The 20337-nt window shown below is 38.0% G+C and overlaps 1 protein-coding gene across 1 annotated transcript in view; it reads right to left on the minus strand.

Moving 5' to 3' along the window:
• Positions 1-14467, minus strand: part of PPIG (peptidylprolyl isomerase G (cyclophilin G)) — a 19751-nt gene extending 5284 nt beyond the window's left edge. Inside the window, exons 1-7 of the mRNA XM_009894573.1 lie at positions 14387-14467; positions 14205-14279; positions 11925-12032; positions 11372-11416; positions 8821-8908; positions 7586-7615; positions 7357-7496 (exon numbers count right to left, since the gene is read on the minus strand). Of these exons, the coding sequence (XP_009892875.1) occupies positions 7357-7496; positions 7586-7615; positions 8821-8908; positions 11372-11416; positions 11925-12032; positions 14205-14279; positions 14387-14447 (547 nt within the window). The 5' untranslated portion in view covers positions 14448-14467. The remainder of the gene's footprint in view (positions 1-7356; positions 7497-7585; positions 7616-8820; positions 8909-11371; positions 11417-11924; positions 12033-14204; positions 14280-14386) is intronic.
• Positions 14468-20337: the final 5870 nt, after the last annotated feature.

Consider the following 20337-nt stretch of genomic DNA (forward strand, 5'->3'; position numbering starts at 1 on the left):
AAGGCTGAGAGAGCTGGGACTCTTTAGCCTGGAGAAGAGAAGGATGAGGGGAGACATTATTCTTACTTACAAATATCCAAAGGGTGGGTTGAAGGAGGATGGAGCTACACTCTTCTCGGTGGTTCCCAGTGACAGGATGAGGGGCAATGGGTGCAAGTTGGAACATAAGAAGTTCCGTTCCAACACACAGAAAAACTTCTTTATGGTTAGGGTGACAGAGCAGTGGCACAGGCTGCCCAGGGAGGTTGTGGAGTCCCCTTCTCTGGAGATTTTCAAAACCCGCCTGGATGCAGTCCTGAGTAATGTGCTCTGGGCAATCCTGCTTTAGCAGGGGAGTTGGACCAGGTGATCTCTAGAGGTCCCTGCCAACTCTGAAGATTCTGTGAAACAACCCAAGAACAAAATCACTTTTTTATACCCTTTAACTGATCTGGGACCTACTTAAACTATTTAATGTGATGTAAGTATTATTTCAGAGTCAGACCAATTTGAAAAAAAAAAAAAAAGCCCAAATAAAAAATGTACTATAAAAACTTCACTAAAGAACATCTAGGCCTCTGAGTTATGACGCTTCAGGTGAATCAGTTAAAACGGTATAAATACTCTTCAAATGTGTTATGAAATTCGTATCAGACTATTGTCCAGAAAATTAAAAGCTCTATCTAGAAAATCCAGAAGAGCACACTGGTTGCCTTTGGGACTGCTGTAGTTGACTTTTCTAATTAGCATCAAATATTAGTTTACTTTGCCATTGCAAATTGCAAAGATAGTCCATCATTCATTACACAACATATCACAGCCACAGACAGAAGAAACAGAACCTTTGCTGTTAAACAGAAGAAAAATATACCAAAAATAAATACTGATTTCTGAACAGCCCATTTCCTTGTCACAGCAAACACTCCATATTTTAGGGGAACACCTGTTAGGACCTTAGAACAGGCTTCAGATCAGAGATAGAAATGAAATTTCTAATTGCATATGAATCCTAGCTGAAAGTATTATTTTGCAAAGCTTTTAATAGCCTGCTCTATCCAAACAATTCATGGTTTAGAGAGATATTATCAGACCTACATCAACATACAAGCAGTTTAAATGTAACCTCCCACCACCTGCTCCTCTTCTGCACAAAACAGGTAAAGGAAAACATTAGGTACTAAAGACAAGATTATGACTAAGCAGCCTGTCTGCATCTGAAAAGTACTCACACACAGCGAACACAATGTTTTCAAATAGCAGAAAACATAAAGATGTCTCCCTGGATAGCCTAAGTTTTCTCCTTTTCTATTAAAGATGGAGAAATTCAACTGTCAAGTCTAGCGAAGCCTCTTCTATTGGCTTTCACTTGTACCCAATAAGATGATGCAATTTGTATTTAGCTATTGTGTATCAGTCACTGTTATAAAATAATTAAGGCAAGTAGTTAGTAATTAATTAATCTGTAGGTATCTGTAACTGGAATCATGTGAGCTCAATGTGGAAATTCTCAAATTCGACACTAACTTGATCTCATGTTTGCACAACTACATAATGGGAGGTAGCAGTTTTTCAAGGATGATCAAAAGCAATAACTTACATAAAATTCCTTGCTAAATTGGTCAGAGAAGAGAATAAAAATGAGTTTTGGGGATAACGAGTCTTAGTATAATACTTCGGCATGCATTCATGGTGTTTTCTATGTATTTATTCACAAGCTTCATTTGATGTAGACTAACAAAAACCTGACAACCAACTAAAACACAATCTCTGTACTTCATAGATTACATTAGTCTCCTGGTCATTCCTGGGTGCAGTATAAACTAGCAAGTTGTCATAACCATTCAGGACAGCCTGCTGATTGAAATCAGCTGGTTTTCAACAGATGTTTTTAGAGTTTCTTGCAAAATGCTTCAAAAGACAGGTCTCATTAATTTTTTTTTTTTTTTTTTTATTTCCCTTGTTGGTCCAGACCAAGATACCTGGTCTCCTCTCAAACTTTTGCTCAATGCCCTTATTAAAGTACTGTATTTACTAAAAAGTCTCTGTAATACTTCATATCAGTTTTAGATTGTATAAATACAAAGACATTCACTGAGTTTAACAACTACGTATTTAAAAAAGAAAACTGAACAGCTTACAAATTAATTTAAATCAAGGGATCCTGGTGTCATATAGGCCTGGTGACATCCAAACAAAAAGAAGAATCTCACTTGAGCTCTAAATACCATGAACACAAAAAGTACTAAAAACTTTAACTAATTTCTAAAACCCAAGGCGCTTTCAAATACTTCTTACCTATGCAACACTTTTGCTTTTGGCCCATTCAAAAAACCCACGATATTGCACTATACCGCAAAAGATGTCTCCAAGCTCAACTTCAGAAATATCTGAACAAGGCATCAGTAAATGCAGTTATTTCCTGTATTTTCTCCCTCCTACATCTGTTTTTAGTGTATCAAAAACTACCTGTGACAGTTTTATCTGCATTCTTGTAACAAATTTAGGTGTGTTATAGTTACTACTTTAAAATGAGTAGAGTAAAAAATAGAAATGGAGGTGAGTTAGTGAGCAACTACCTCAACAACCATAATGTGATTCTTAACATGCAGCAAAAAACGTCAATGGCAGATGTATTTGGGAAATCATGTGGCAGGTAGGGAGTAAAATGAAGAGGAAAAAAAAACAAAACAAAAAAGACACCAAGCCAACCAAAAAGCCCAGAACTGTTGACACAGCAAAGACAGAATATCTGGCAAGAGGTTTTGGATATACTTTCTGGTAACATCTAACTATCTCTGTCCAGCAGCAAATGCTATTTTGAATACTGAACCAACCTGGTGCTGGCCAACTACAGATCACAACAACAAATGAAACCAATCCTGCAGCATGAAGGTCAGTGAGAAAGAAACAGACTTCTATTTACAGTCCAACTGTTCCAGCTCATTAGCTTCAGGATCGGTTTTCAACTTATGACTGCATCTGAAATAGATACATTACTTCCTACTCCATTCACTGTGACCTATAGTATTTGCCAGACTTCATGAACTACATGATCATGTTGCGTGGCACAGCCAAGCACTCCCGGCTTGTCATGGACTGTAGCAAGTCTTACGTTAGCTCCATGATGTCAGACTCCTGGACTTGACATGAAGAAGTGATTCGGACAGAAAGCAGTCAGCTCAAGAACAAAAGTCAGAACAGATGATCTCACCTTGCAATTCACAGCAGTGACACTCAAATAATTACCTTATATCCAGATCAATAGCCTGTGTTGGACTACAGCAGTCTCCAAAAAGATGGTGCTTTTACTTCAGAACATTTAGATAGGTATTTTCCCTGATAGTTTTTTCCAGTGTTTAATAACCCTGCTGTTCAGAGTATCAGGTCTTTTTTTCTATTTTGCATGTGTCTTGCTTCAATTATTTGCCACAGGTTCCTATTATGTCTTTCACTGCTCGATTAAGGACACACTGTTTCTTACAACGAAAATTATACACAGTAATCCAGTCCTCGGAGATATGCATTAAGGAACACTACCATATTTGATTCTTGTTGATCAGATGACATTGTTACTGTGAGGAGTCCTATATCACGAATGCCTCTGGATATAGACGTTTTTGTATAGAAGCAACCTACCCCACAACTGCAATGGCAGAGGAACAGGGAAAGAAAAAGAAAAAAACAAGCCACCTCCAGCTTTACTTTGAACAGTTTTGGCAAAGCCAAAACAGTTGATACTTAATGGTCAGTTCACTAGGAAAAGAAAAATAGAATAGAAAAGCCTGAAACAACTGTTCATAGCAACCAGTTTGTGGAGAGGGGGCTGACAATAATGTGCAACAAGCTTGCAGAAGAAATGAGTACTCTAGGGATAGAATAGGTAAGAAAAGAGGAAAGGGAGGAGATATAAATCAAAAGTGCAGGTAAGAATCACCACTTTCTAATATTGCTCTTATTCCATAGATATTTCACGATTCCTAAATGTGTAACTTTGTACTCTGCATCAGTGTTTGATAACTTGTACTGATGCTTTTTTTTAAAAGAAATAGTACTGACAGAATGACCAAATTACAGTATTGCTCTTTGATGAATTATGAAGGCAGCCATAACCTGCCTTAATTGCAGAAAGCACTTTTATGAGCAGTGATTCTACAGGGGCATCTGTAACATCAATGAACATCATGAATCAAGCCTGGCACTGCCCTGTGCAGAATCCCCTAGAAATAAACTTTTCATGAGAAATCTTCATTAGAGGCTCTTGTTAAGAACTGGCCAGTGCACGAAAACCAAATTTTTTTTGTTTCTTTTTGAATCAGAACGTCAGTGTCTTACATTCTTGAAAACATCCCAGATATACTTTGGATTAACTACAGTCATGATCTCAAACAATGCAGACAGCCTTGTTTGACTAGACCCTCTTCTGCAAAACTTTGTCCATTGGTATCAAACTCCCATTTGTCTTTATGAAAACTATATTGTTACTTGTTCCACAGTTGCTCTTGAGAATTATACTAGTTTAGCTAGTCCATAATGACCTTTCTAAATACTGGCTTTCTTCTTCCCTCCCCTCAGCTCTCAGGATTTTGCCTGGAACTTTAAGATTTTCTAAAAATAATACTACTTGGCCAGAGAGATTCTTCTTTTATAATTTAGCTTCTCTCATTCATTTTCACTAACTCATCCAACTTTAAGGAATAAAAAGAAAAAAAAAAAAACAAAGGAAAAGATGACAAACATTCCACTGTTCTAGGTGATCATCTTCTCAAATCCCAGGTGAAAGCTTCTGATCTAGGCCTCTGCAATATTATAATTGTGATCGCTTTATCATTCAATTCACATAGCATCCAGTAAGTTAGCTCAGTCAAGTCATCATCCACTCATCCCTAAATAAATCCAATTCTTCTATAAAAACAGACAGATTTCCTTCCTTCATACAGCACTTCATCTGGATATTCATCATGATAACCCAAAAATCTGATCACCTTTCTGCAACTTTAACCTAAGCTAAAAACATTCATACCAAGCACATAACTTCTACTGTGATTCCTTCTGCTAATGCCATCTTGGCTTCCCTACTAAACCCAAGAAGAATCAGTTCTATTTTCATTCTATAACGACTTTTCTAATTCCTTCCTTTGTGTTGCCTACCAGACAAGCTTATACAATCAATATTTTAGTTCAAGTCTCCCTTGCTATCATAATGTACCCTCCCACAGAAATTCGCCATTATACTTCCCTCACTGGCAACCTCCTTATTCCTTTGTTTTAACAGCAAATTCTCAGCAGCAGTGCCTGGTAACTGCCTCTCATTTCAAAGCATCAGTTCCCTTTTCCCTCCCACAGTAATGTGCTACAAACAGTTCCACTGTTAGATGACTCACTGTTGATGATCTTCCATGACACTGCTCACCTCCCAGAAACTGTTCCTCCTATCTGGATTCCCTGGCCTCTTCCATATATTGACAAGTCCAAGGGCCTCTCCTGCTCCACTTGTCAGCTTTGGACTGCAGCTTGGCAAATTTCCTTCTGGTGATGTGGTGACAAACTGTTCCTCCTAGCTCCACTGCCTCAGGTCAGCACAGCTCATCAGCGGTTCCATGTGCATTTAGCAAACAGTTCCAGCCATACTATCACCTCTCACAGTAGCGCTGGATTTCCCTTTGCACGTCCTACAGACAGCCTTTCCCTTTCAATGGCAGGATTCACCACTCACCAGGATGTCCATCATGGTCTGTCAGGCAGCACCTTCACCAGGCTGGCTCTGCATTAGTGCCCATTGGGTTCCACATCTCCCTGCACTCAGCTCTGTCCTCCACCTGCCCGATCCTGGTGCCTAAGGCCTCTTATTCTCCAAACACTCCTGCTGCACACCATTACCTAGTACTGTGCCTTATAGCCAGTTGAGGGGGCTATCCCATCGCCCCGGCATCAATTTCCCTCCATGGTACAGCAGACCAGCTACAGGAAGCAGAGTCTCCAGGATCCCAGCAGTACTGAGGCAAACAGGTACAAGGACACAGACAAATGGGTAGGACCAAACAGTCAGATCTTTCCAGAAGCCTGTTCTCTTTTAGAAGTTACAGGGAAAAAAACATTCTGTATTTATTTTATCCACTCTTTTGATGACAAGTACTTTGCCTAATGGCTGTAAGTCATCAGACTGCTCAGTGCCAAAACTTTCATTTAGTCGTTCAATTTCAAGTGTTCTAGACTGAGCTAAAAAGGGAGTGTGGCAAACCAAGGAATACACATATACAGAGTAGGTATTTCCCTCACTACCTTCACCCAAACTGAATCTGTATTGTTTTATTTTATTTTCTAGTCTACACCACTTGTGCCTTTTCTGACAGGTACCAAGCTCCTGAGTACTGTCCAGAAAAACAAAATTACGTCCTAACACACAGGGTGACTTAGGAGTGAATCTGAGTTCTGGAATCTTTGAGAAGTCATGAGCCATATGGTAAGTTTGCTTGGAATTCTGAGGTACTGAAGAGATCACTTCAGACTCCAAAGTAATTCTGCTAGACATTACAACAGGTAAACACAGAACTGCATCAAAAAGGAAAGGAAAAACTAAGAAGCTCAAATTTGAATGCCAGTATTTTCCTTAGGCCAAAGGAACAATTATTCTTGTCTTGTGCTTTAATAGACTTGGTGCAACCCTTCACAGCACATATCAGCAGAAGGTGTTATGAATGAAAAAGCATGATGATCCCCATCATAGTTCCTACCAAACGTGCATCCTGGGTTTCCTCTAATTCTCCAGAGTCACAGCTACGTCTTAGATTGAGCCTTATTTTGTAAGGGGAGAAGAATCTGATCTCCAATACCATGTTCAGCTCTGGAATGACAGAGCAGGGCATCCCTTCCAGAAAGAAAGGCAGGTTCTGTCATCTTCCTCTTTAAGAATATAGCTTATAGCAACTTAAAAAGGATATCTGCTAGAGGGTAATTCCAGGCTTTTCTACTTTAAGTGCCTGTTCTGAAGATTTACCTGAAACAATCTTGAAATATGTTCAATGCCTGCAAAAAAAGCAGCAGTTATCAAATAAAGTCAGACTGCCATCAACCTTCTTAACACAGCACTCTGCATTCTATGGGACAAACGCTTGCCAGCTTTGTATTAAATTAGGAAACCCAAGACAGGAGAAGCTTTGAATAAAACATATATGATATTTCTTAAATGTCTTCTGCATCAATGCCTTTTAAGTGTTTTAGAAGGCAAACTGTACCGCAATGTTATTCACCTTTTCAACAATTGCCACTCCATCCATCACAAGTAAGTTTCTACATATTTTTATAAGCAACCAACAGGGAAGAAAATGAGCAAAATTACCTCATAGTTTGCATCTATGTAAACGTACAGTTCAACTTTACCTTTGGATTTCGGAATTAACTCTCCACAACTCAGTATGCGTACTTCAGCATATGGTTTACTAGACGCATCTGTTTTCTGGTTTTCTATTTCTCTCACAACTTCCTGACCTGAGATGACTTGTCCGAAAACAACATGATGTCTGAAGAATTTAAACAAAAGTAAGAATTTTATTACTTAATTTTCTCAAGGTACTTCCCAAACAAACATAAGAAGAGAAGAGATACTTACCCATCTAAGTGAGGTGTAGGTTTAGTTGTTCTGTTGTTTCCAGATTTTAAAGAGAAAAACAAAGTCAGTATTAGCGGAAAGCAGTCAGGATTTGACGCATGTCATATACACATCATATACACGTATGAAGGTGAAAGTCATTTTGAGTGAACTAATAAAGGTGAAAAAAACCTATGTTATTCTAAGTTTGCGTACAGTTAAAAGTATTTAATGTTTTATACATTAAACTATCTATTCATTACTTTATCACATTCTACTGAACACAAGTGCACATAAATTTTTAGGCAGCATCCTCATATAGGATATAGTAAGTATCCCATTTATTAAATTATATAAATACTAACAGGAACAGATATAAAAATTAAGACAACTGTCTCAGATCAGGAAAACTGCAAATAACCTTCTATACATTAGAAAATAATCAGAAATCAAAAGACAAAAAATACCTATGTACAGATTATTTGACACAGAATTAGAAGTGACTTTTTCTCAGCTTTCTCCTATACTACCACTACTAAGGCACACAGATGTCAGCTATGGCAGAAGTAAAGTACTGGGATAATTATAGTAGTAATGATCAGTCAGAAACCCCAAAATAAGGGTCTAACGGTAAGTGACATCCACAACTCACCATGTTAACTAAGGTCATGAAACACAGGTAAGTGATTTATTTCAAGAATGTTTTCTGCAGATAAATTTAAGATGACTCTACTGCAATGTATTTTAAGAATTTAAGTTTTAACTGTAAATAAGACTGCATTGGACAGTTATTTTGTGACCAAAAAAACCCACAACCAAACACAAACAGAAAACAAAACCCTCTACGTCTTTTGATATCTCCCAGAGATGTTTTTGCTTTTTTGCTGGTTTTGCTGTTTTGCTTCCTTCCAGACAACACTTACCAGAAGAAAGCAGTCAGAGTTCTATAAGGCACTAACAGGTTTGCTGTATTGCCCAAGTTAGAACACAGCTACAGAAAACTACCAAAAGCTCTCCTGCACAGACAATAAGCACTAAACACAAAAGTGATTAAAACTATCAGGCTCCCTATACAGCTGTCAAGGTTTGGGCTGGGCTGGCCAGCGCATTAGGAAAATGGCTACTTCCATGCAACTTTGAGAGAAACCATCAACTTTTGGTCTGCACAGGAGCTAGTCTTCAATAATTAAAAGGATTACTTTTACAGCTTACAAGTGGCAAGCACCACACGCATTTCAGGGCAGTACAATACTTACATAAAGAACTGTGAACCATTTGTATCTTTCCCTCGGTTGGCCATTGAAAGGAGAAATTCTTTGTTGTGCTTTACAGCAAAGCTTTCATCTAAAGAAAGTGGTTTTGGTTACTTCAAATATACCACATATGCTTAGATACACGCCATAATCTAAGTAAACTCATCCTTCTTAAATAAATCTGCTACTCCAGTAAAAAGCTGTATTAAAAGATTCAAAGTAATAGCTATTTTAATGTATTAGTCCCTCCATTCTAAACAATGCAATTTAATAAGAAGAAATATAAATTAATTGTTCATAGCCTGAGAAAAAGCTACAAAATCAAGTATTGCTGTTCAAGAGATTTGCTTCCTACCAACATTAGCAGAGACCTCATCACTTTAAGTTGTTGCTTTTTCTGTTCTGCACGTACTGATCATTGTCTCTGGAGGAGAAGTTTTTTAGCTGTGCAGTAACTATTACGAAACCTCTCCTTTTCAGCCAGTTTTGTTGGTTTATTATTAACACACACGGATATCCAGTTTGATAGCAATCCCAAACAACTTCTGTTTGTCTGTCAGAAACACAGAGGAACTTACCAAGCTAGCCATTAAGAAAACAAGTTTAACTTTAATGAATCCTACCTCTGATGAGCAAATAATTACAACAGTTCAAACTAAATCCCAATGAAACGGTGAAATGTAATCACTATTCTTCATTTAAGACGTTTATGAGATTATCCTATCTCACTCCTTGCCCAAAACAGCATAAAGGCTGTTGGGGACCCAAACTCTTCAGACAGAGGAAGTTTGTTCAATATTCTTTAGAAACAGATGGCAGGAGCAAGCATTACAAAGAAGAAAAGTACGCTATACGTAAGGCTATGGTTTCACATCACGCTGTGTCACTGGCAGTGAATGGGACAGTCCCACTCACTCTCCAGTCACCTGTACAATCGCTATCTGGCATAGCATCAAGTGTCAATCTAATGCTGTGGTGATTTGGTTAAGGGATCCACAAAAGCAGAAACTCCCACAAATTCTATTTCATACTGTGGCCGAGTTGAACAGCCGGCTTGCAACTGCCAGAAGGTAGGTAGAGATTTTGCTCCTTCTTCCATCTCCCCCCAGCCACACATTTTCTCAAACCCAGCTACTCATTTATATTGGTTCCAATGCTTGCCAAATTACTGAATTGGGTCCACTCACTAATATGCAAACAAATAAATTTTTTTCCTAGAATAGTCTTTGGGCATTTTGGCAAGCTGAATTAGCTCGAAGTGTGATCTGAATGTGAGCTGGTGCAAGGTAAGACCTCCTCCCTCTTTTGACGGTTGCAAACTGTTGATTCAACTCAGGTCTGATATAAAATTGCAGCCTGGCCCTACTACAATAGTGAATAATTCTTTTGATTGTTTGCTGCAAGCTCAGACAAGAACCAACGTTAAAAAAAGAAAAAAGTGGCAGGGAGGAGAGAGGAGCATAACCACTCCTGCCAGTAGCAGCTAGCTACCACAGATATTAAGGATAATACCAAAACTGCTCCAAGAAACACACAGATGCTCCACTACATTCTGGACAAACACAGGCTGAGAAACACACTGGAGTGCAGAAGAGGTACTATTTCTGCAACACTGACTGAAAAAGAACCAGGACTGTAGGAAAACTGATGGCCTTTCTGGCTGCTCAAGCCAGAAGCATATGTTTAAAAACAGTTATAAAACCATAAATCTGGTAAAATGGACTACTGTGGTTTGGGCAAATACAAAGGAGTTTGGTTTTAATTTTTCATTAATTAAAAACGTTCTTATCTGTCATGGTTTAACCCCAGCCAGCAACTGCTCACCCAACAGCAGCTTGCTCACTCTCCCCCAGTGGGCTGGGGGAGAAAACTGGAAGAGTAAAAGTGAGAAAACTCGTGGGTTGAGATAAAGACAGTTTAATAGATAAAACAAAAGCCATGCACACAAGCAAAGCAAAATACGGAATTCATTCACTACTTCTCATCGGCAGGCAGGTGTTCAGCCATCCCCAGGAAAGCAGGGCTCCATCACGCACAATGGTTACTTGGGAAGACAAACACTGTAACACTGAACGTCCCCCATCCCCCCTTCATCTTCCCCAGCTTTATATGCTGAGCATGACCTCATAAGGCATGGAATAACCCTTTGGTCAGTTGGGGTCAGCTGTCCCAGCTGTGTCCCCTCACAGCTTCTTGTGCACCCCCATCCTACTCGCTGATGGGGTGGGGTGAGAAGCAGAAAAGGCCTTGACTCTGGGTAAGCACTGCTCAGCAGTAACTAAAACATCCCTGTAGTATCAACACTTTTCAGCACAAATACAAAACATATCCTCATACTAGCTACTATGAAGAAAATTAACTATCCCAGATAAAACCAGCACAACATCTTAAAAGTCAAATAAAATAACCAAAACTGTGCAGCCAAAGGCCTGTAAGACCAGAGAAAAATCTCAACAGAAACAATAGAGTTCAGGTTTACAGAATAGAGACAACAGAATATAAAGGTGCTTGCTTACAGTAACACCCAAATAGAGCAAATTGACAAAACTCTTACCTTCAAAAAAGCCACCATAAATGGATTCTCCTCCCCTGCCATTTCCTTGAAAAAGGAAAAGTGACAGTTACAACTTAAAGTAGTGATTAAGAGTCACGTTATGTGGAAGGTGCTTCATAATACAAAATACTGATCCAACTGCATCCAAGTCACTGACATTATTCTTCAAGATATGTAAAGAAGATCAAGACGCATCTTTGTAGTCCCAAAGCAAACTTGGAAAACAAGAAAGTATTCTCCCATGTATTCTGCTATATTCTCCCTTTTTTCTTTATTTCCCAGCAGCAGATATATTTTACCCTCACATTTAAACCTTGCAAAGGAAAGTACTTAGTACTGAGTTCATGGAGCAAAAGTGTCTGTGTGTGCATGCACATGTATAGTATGTAATATATATATTAATATATAATAATGTAAGTGTTCACGTAAAGGTTCTTACACAGAAAAAAAGCAGTTGAATTGCAGAATAATTAATATAAGTGATGCTACACAGAACTCCTGCAATATTCTATTACATAAGCATTAAAATTTTATTCAAAGATTCACATCCTACCTTCACTGAAGTCACCTCCTTGGATCATAAAATCTTTCACAACCCTGTGAAACAGACAACTTTTGTAATGCAATGGCTTTTGGGTGGATTTTCCTGTACCCTTTTCACCTAAAGGAGAAGGAGGAACAAAACCCAAAATTACTCTCTGTACCTGTAGAATCTCCACTACAAAAAAGTGCTATGTAAGGTTTTAATCAAAATCATTTGCTAAGCTCTGAAAAATTAGCTTGTAAGGCAGACACATACCTATAATACCAATAAGAAACTAGCATTTAAGAAAGCAGAGCAGAAACTACCTTCTGTCTCTACAGTATACCAGAAGAACTCCTTACTGACATTAGCATACAACTCTGGTCTCTTCCATGCAGACTGACTGAAATTAAACAGCCAATTTATGTTTAAGGTAACTGTCATTGCTCAGAAGCGTGCAAGAAACACTCAGATCTTCAGTTACAACACGGCAAAGTTAAGGTACCATAAAAGCTCATAACAAAAAGAGGCAGGGAGAAGGAGAAGGAATCTCGTTCCCTCCCTGGCTCACGATTACAACTGCCATCTTCCTCCCTTACATCAGTTCCGGTGCTCAAGACCCATAAGCAGACTTTCTGCTTCAGCGACATCACTACCTACTTTCCCTCCTACCCTCAAACAGATAAGGTCTCTGCTGAGTTAGCAAGATGAATAGCTCAGGGTGGTCCTGTATATAGGAGAGCCAACCTCAAGGTAAGAGTAAGGTAATCAGTGGGTATACGTTGGAAGGAAAAGGATGCCTTCCTCTCAATGCTGGCAAACCATTAGACTGTATCTTCCTATCATCTTATTCTGAGCTATTAAACTGGCAGCTATTGTCAAGGGCAGTTGCTTCTGAACTTATCTGTAACTGACTGGGGCCTCCATTGGGATCTGACTAGCTAGAAAAAACACTTTTGATAGGAACTTTGATAAATGTGAAGCTGTATCTGTTTCACTAGCTTGGCATATGCCTAACGTAGGTATGCCAGGGAAACGTGCAACTGTTGATCCCTGTTTTAATAAGACAGCATATACTTTTGAAAACTGCCTGAAAAAATGAGTAAGGAAAACAAATAAAATTTCTTGAAGATCATTATCATAAATACTCTGCCCATATATTTTCCTCACTACTTTTAAATAAGTTAAAGCAGCAAACTAGTTCAGCATCTGAATTTGATTTTGAATGTCAGCAACGAAGTATGAACTTAGTAGTGCTTGATTCTGACCTGAAATGCTATTGGAAGACTTCAAGTAAAAAATTTAAAGCAGTAGCAGGGAATAATATCTTTACGCAATAAACATGACTTTTGGACAACTGACAGCAGATCAAGAGTGCCACGGTCACATGATAACATACTTGCAGCCACTTAAAAAGGTTGAAATTTGTTAATAAATTTTGATAATCTGACTTTGTGCCAGTAAACCTAATATCAGATCAGATAATACCTACATTCCTGCAGATATCACAAATGGTGCACTAAGCATTCTAGCTAACTTGAATGTAATTATGCACCCACACCTGATCCAGATCATATTAGTACTGCCGAGTGATTCAGTATTAACAGCTTCAGAGCCTTGACCTGAAAATCAACAGAGCTGGAAGGAAAGGAAGCAGAAAATGCTGTAGATAGAAAGCACGTATGCCATTTGTGTATTCACAAAATTATTCTTGTGATAATAAATTTAAGTTTTGCTAAACTGTCAGCATTTTCAACAAAAGCATGCAGGACACAGGACAATAATTCTGTTTGGAAATGCTTCCAGGACAGAGTCTTCTTGAATTTTGTTCAAGATATAATCTGAATTTCAATAGGGGTGGAAATCACCAGTCTCCATCAAAGAAAAATAAAAATGAAGAAAAGAAAAAAATACTAATGAATACCAGCAATACCTTTCAAAGTATCATAAGACTAAAAAGTAAATCTGCGTGGTTGACCTCTTACTGGCTACCTTTCAAGACTGGATGATGTTATATAATGTGAACAGTAATATCTATGCTAGTAACAGAAAATCAGCTTACTGTGTCCGTATTTAAAGTTAAGTAGTGTATACTCCCTGCACCATACTAAGCCAAAGCTACAACTGCTTTGACTTTACATCAGTACATGAGAAATCAGTTAAATCTCTACAGATACCAAGAATCAATGTTTTATGTACTTCTTTTTAAATGTAAGAAATTTTCAGGAAAAATAACAGACATAACACGGTGTTATGTTAAAAATTATAAATAAAATTAAAAATCATAAATAAAATTAAAAATCTACAAACCTGTGCAAAGGCAGCGAAAATTCTCACATGTCTTTGGACACACATCTGAAAACAGTTCAAAGACGACTCTTCCAGCTAGAAAAAAAAAGCCATATTTATTATGAAGTTAACTGGTATTTGCATTATTCTTATGTATCTTATATGAATATCATGTTACTGAATGGATATTTTAATTTTCTTACCAGGTACATTGTTGATGGCTATGTCAAAAAAGCAACGAGGTCTCTGGACCTTTACTCCCATGGCTTCAAAAGTTTAAATACTGTAAGTAATAAAAATAAAATTTAGTTTTTCCTTTTGTGTAGTGGAACTACGCATAAGTCAGTGCAGAACATTTTACAAAGACAACAAAAACTGCACAAAAGCAAACCTTCCAAAAAAACAAAAAACAACCAGGGAGCAAATGTAAGTATTTTTGAAGGTTCAGAAAACGCAAAGTAGTTTAGGTAATTTTCATGTTTTGTAGACCCAAATGAGTGATTTTAGTCATGTTTTCTGCAACAGTATTAAGTTTAAAATTGAGTGCCATACTTCAGATGAGGAAATACAAAAAGAAAAGATACTGTAAGGTATGAGGATAATAAAGCTTGAAGTCTTCTTACTATCCAGATGCTACAGGAGATCACCTAAGTTGTCTGCTCCTAGAATTCTATATCCTAGGTAAAATAAACATCAGAGAGGGAAAAAAAAAAAGAAAAAAAAAATCAGCTTTGAGACCAAACGACTTGAGTGCCCTCAAACAACTTTTTGCAACTGCCTTTCAACTGTTTAAAAATACTAATTTGCAATCTCCTTTAGGCTCAGTGGTAGAGGCTGAGGCAGTGACCATCTCCACATGCCAGTCCACCCCTTTGGTCAGTCTTATCACCTTCAGATCACGCCTGTTCTCAGGAACACATCAGCTGCTGCAGTCCACAACTCAGTTCAGTTCATCTCAGTTACTATTAATTACGTGGGCCATGAACTACAGCTGCTCAAGAGAGAACATACTGCTTGTCCAGGAGCACAGAAAGGTGAACAGCCCAAGATGATTAACAACTTCATCTGCTCTAGGTGAGTAATAATTGCTCAAATCAAATAGGCATACGTTCAGAAATACAACTTTTGCCACAAATAAAGAGAATGGTTAAAGAGTGGAAAATAACCTATGATGGTTACAACTTGACAAATCACCAACACATTCTCATGTTAAGACTTAAGCATTTGATTTCTTAGGAATATATTTCCTAGATTCTTGTCACTGCAGTTATCAGTGGCTCTTCTAATTAGGATCCAAACTATTCTACATGGAAAAAAAAACCAACACAAAAACCAAAAAACAAAACCAAATATGTAGCTCTTTCACAATAAGTGAAATTATTTTAGCTTTTTATTGTTTATTTTCCTTTTGTGTCATTGCCTTTCTCCTTTGAGTCACCATCCCTGGAGGTATTTAAAAGACATGTAGACATAGTTTATTGGTCAACTTCGTAGTGTTAGGTTTATGGTTTGACTCAATGATCTTAAGGGTCTTTTCCAACTTAAAAGATTCTACAATTCTTTATCGAGAATTTTAATGCAACTTTTCACATATCTTTGAGTATATAAATCCCTTTATTTTTGTGTAACAAGCAATGTCTTAATCTTATTTGCACCTCTGGCCTTCCAACATTATGTACAATCATTATAACCTTCCTTTTCTGAAGCCCCATCCTCTCTGAATTACTTCAGAGACAGGAAAAAAACAATGAGGGCAAAAGGATCTGTAAGACTGGAGTACCTTTTCCAGAATTTGGAATATAATCCACAAATTTTCAGTTCTAATTATTTTTAATGCCAGAAAACACTACTCAAATCTAGCTGACGTACTGCATACATCTCTCCTAGAGCTTCACTCATAGCTGTGCCACAGAACAGCCTCGAAAAATTCAATTGTCACCATCTGTCACTCTCAGCTTACAAACAAGAGGCTATAAGAAATCAAAAGACAGTACTGTAATCATGTTAGTCTATATTCTCTCTACTTGCACTAAGTGTCACTCCTAATGTTTTACCAAGATTACACAGCGAAAAATTGCAAGAACAATGCAGGACTGATTTAAATTAAACACCACTCAGTAGTTTATCATTCATGTGACATTTAGCATAAGAAGACTTTGCAAACATGCAGAATCTCACTAGATAGCCTCTGATCTGTGTAACAAATACATTAATTCATACAAGCCAGGGACTCATCAAAAGCAGAAGGTTTGCCTCAGTCTGCTTGCTCCTCTCCCTGAATTACCATTGCTCTTCTATTACTGCAACAAATTTTGCAGCCAGGCAGAGAAAGACAGACAGAAAACACCTGTAGCTGAGAACTTTGATGTTGTCGGGTCAGCAGAAGGCTGACCGGCTCACCACGCTGCTGCACAAACTCTGGGGCAGCACAAGCAAGGTGGCAGCGTGGGCAAGGGAAGGGAGACAAGACGAGTGGGAGGGGACAGACTGCCTTCAGAACCAGCCCAGCCCAAACAACAGCCATCAACTCATCCTGTCAGCAGCAGAACGGGCTATACACCTGCATGGAGGGGCAGGGGGATGTTTTTTTTTCTACGAGACCTTTCAGAATAAATGCTATAATAAATATTGTTTGGTGGTAGAACTGATAGTTTTACCTGAACTGAGCCACCTAAGGACCAGTAGTACCACAACTGACTGACAGTACCAAAACTTTAAACATTTAGCTGTAGTGCTTGAGTGAGGAGGGATTTAAGTTCCTGCTTTACAGGCAATCTGCTTGAGAAATGCGGAGTTATGCCTTAACATCTATATACAGTATTTCAGCCAAAATAAATGCAAACTATCTTAATATGTGGCACAATTTTTATTTCAAACGTTGATAACAACTAAAGCTAAATTGTAAAATAAATGTCAATATACCTATGCTGGTCAATTTTTAACTCAGTTTTGTAGAGAACAAGGTGGGAGAGAGACGGAAAAAGTAAGCAATTCTACCTGAATCCCTATTCTCACCAACTTTTGTTCAATTTCATTGTTTTCTACCTCTACATTGTCTCATGAACAGTGGAACAAATGAAGTTTAGTCTGTGTTCTAAATGTTACCTCAATGTCCCCTGCACTTTCCCTAAATCCTCCAGTAATATCCCCTAAATCCTGGCTGCACTTGGTTCTAAACAACAGTTACGTCAACTGGTCAGTATGAATAGCCTGACTGGACAAACACCAGGCCAAGTACATATACCTAACTCTCAAGCTGATGGTGCCGAGTAAACCAGGCTAAAACATCAGTGATGTTTATCCTACCTACAAGTCAAGCAAGCTTTTCCACTCCAATATACTCAAGTATCTTTTGCACAGTTATTAGTTCAGACAGACCTTCTCCTGAAGTGTTACAGGGAAAACTACTGAGTTACAAATGACGCATAAACTATTAATTTCTATTAATGTAATATTTAATACCAAACACAATCTTGTATATACTGATAATTAAAACTTGTCTGTATTGAAAGCAAGTATATGGGGTATGAATGTTAAACACAGAACCAACAAAGAAAAACAATTTGAAAATACCAAGAATAATGTCAGAAAATTACAAATTCAACAGTACTATATGTCTGGTAACTGTAGGGCTCGCATGACTTGCGTATTTGTCTCTTCAAATCTATGTTCAATTAGAATGTGGATACTCTTAACCCACAATACTTTGTATTTTTTAATTGTGAACTTGACTGAATTTTACTATTGAAGGGAATATGATTTTGAAGTCAACCCAAAAGATACACACAGAAATGTGCTATGCAGAAGGGCAACCCTGAGAACTCAGCTCGCTGCTTCTTTCCAAAACTCTTTAAGAAAAGACACTATAACAACGCAAGTGCCACCCTGAAACGTTCAAGCCATTCATCACTCTCAACCACCACCTGTTTGAGGAGCCTCTTACTAAGTCCAAGTAGAAACTATGCCAAAAAAATCCCCAACCAACCAAACAAACCAAAAAACCCACTTCAGTATATCTAACAAAAGAATCCTGTTTGCTTTATTTCTGAAAGTGGAATTACAGTTCAGCTCGGAGCATATTTGCGTTTATTGACAAATACACCAAAAATATTTAGTCTTGTCAGAACAGCTGCATCCATAACCAATGCATCACCAGCTGTATCCGTCAGGGTTCACATCCCTTCGCACCTCCAGGTGCCTCATTATTTTGTTCAAATATTTGCAGGATAAAGCTGGCCAATTCACTGCCAGGCTGCAGGCAGCTGTTCTCCTTCAAAATGATCTGTGCCAATGGAAAAAGATAACCATCCCTAACTGTTCACAAGCATCTCTATGCCAGAGATTATCACTCATATGCGTTGATATGCTTAAAAATACATCCTGGGGAATTTTTTTTCAAAATCAGCTGTGCTAGCAAGGATCTGGTAAAAATGCTGTTTAATATAAACTCTCCTTTTGACTCAGATAGGCTAAAAAGCACTCACAGATGCACACCAACTAAAGCATGTACATGTCACACATCTCACAAGAGCTGATGGCAAGCAGCAAAAAAAAAAAAAAGCATTTCCTCATTTTATGAGGGGAAGAAGAACTCTTTAGCTGTATCTACACTGAACAGATCATAGGACTACCTGTTTGTTTCAGTCCCTGCACACGACAGAACACATTTGGAGAAAAGATGTATTCAGTAAGAAACATATATATTGTCCCCCATCCCTTCACTTCCTCTGTCATTATCAACTCTCCCCTATGTTTAATTTCTCCTTGACCTTGCCTTTGCATTTGTTTCCCTGCATCAATTTACAATTATCTTCTGCATCGATCTTCATTCAACGTCCAAATGAAGTGAACAGTAAAGTGCATAAATTCACATACCTAGCGTTTTGCTTCAGGCCATCTACAGATGCAGGAGGACAAAACTACATTGATTTATATTGCAAAGATAGCCATCTGGAATCTTCAGAAATATATTTTTAAGCAAAACTTTGAGTCCAGAATATGCAAATGAACAAAGTGAATACTGAACATATACCACGTTCACTAAAGCTGTGGTTCGTCACTTGAAGCAAATATAAATGTGGGCTGATACCAGAACAGATTGCTCACACATCCACATGTTTAGCTTTCACACAGGTGGCCACCTAGCTGCATAAAAACTACCCTTTTCTCCCCCCTCCAAGAAAAGACTTGGCAGCAGCACATACCAGCTTTAAGTGATGGTGGAGCCATAGACTAAAAGTGTTTTATGTTCATTCCGGTATGGATTAAACTAGAAACAAATTTATTATTGTGAAATGGGAGAGACGAAATTTTGTTCCTAGTTCCATTCCTGTGCCAGAACTTCCAGCTGTGTTAGGATGATACTGAACGTGTGAACAACAAAAATCCAACCAGCCCAACCTTTAATCTCCATCATTTCCTCACATTTTCCCCAAACACCACCATCTTTTCTTCTGTGTTTCACCATCAAAACACTCCAAATTAGCAGCAGTAACAACTAAGGAAATTTTTTTTTTTTTTTTCATTTTACTAATCAGCAGCACAGGTTTTTTTGCTGTCAGCAGATTTACAAATAAGGTACGACATATTTCAGGTTTAGGATGCTGTCTTTGCAATCAACATGGTGGACTTAACACATCTACAAGAAAAGAAGAAAACATTTGCATTCTACACAGGCCTATGAAATTGATGCAGGAAGAGTTTCTACTCATCATCAGAAATCACATGTTATAGGTTTTCAACCTGACTGCCCTTTCTAATGGTATTTAGAGGGAAAAAGCCAAACAAAAAAAACCCTCTCAACATTTTTGCAGGCAAAAAGCGATTGACACCAGTTTTCATCAGGCTTCCTTCTCTAGAATAATGCTACAAGTCCTTTTTTTTTTTTTTTTTTTTACTGTTGACATAGTATTTTTTCCCCTAAAATTAAAATGAAATTAAGAGATACCTGGCAATATCAACCATTGTCTTCCATGGACAGGAGGCAAAAGCCTGCTATCCTCTTAGGGAGATTTAAGAAAATACCATCCTCAGATAGGTTCTGACTAAATATGCAGTGCATACTCCTGACACTACTGCACTGCATAGTTCATTTGCATGACTTTCAGAATGTTTTTTTGCAATTATTAACATGAATTTAGTCTTCTTGTACTAA

The sequence above is a fragment of the Charadrius vociferus genome, unplaced genomic scaffold (assembly GCF_000708025.1).
Source record: "Charadrius vociferus isolate BGI_N301 unplaced genomic scaffold, ASM70802v2 scaffold161, whole genome shotgun sequence".
In the NCBI taxonomy this organism is placed as follows: domain Eukaryota; kingdom Metazoa; phylum Chordata; class Aves; order Charadriiformes; family Charadriidae; genus Charadrius; species Charadrius vociferus.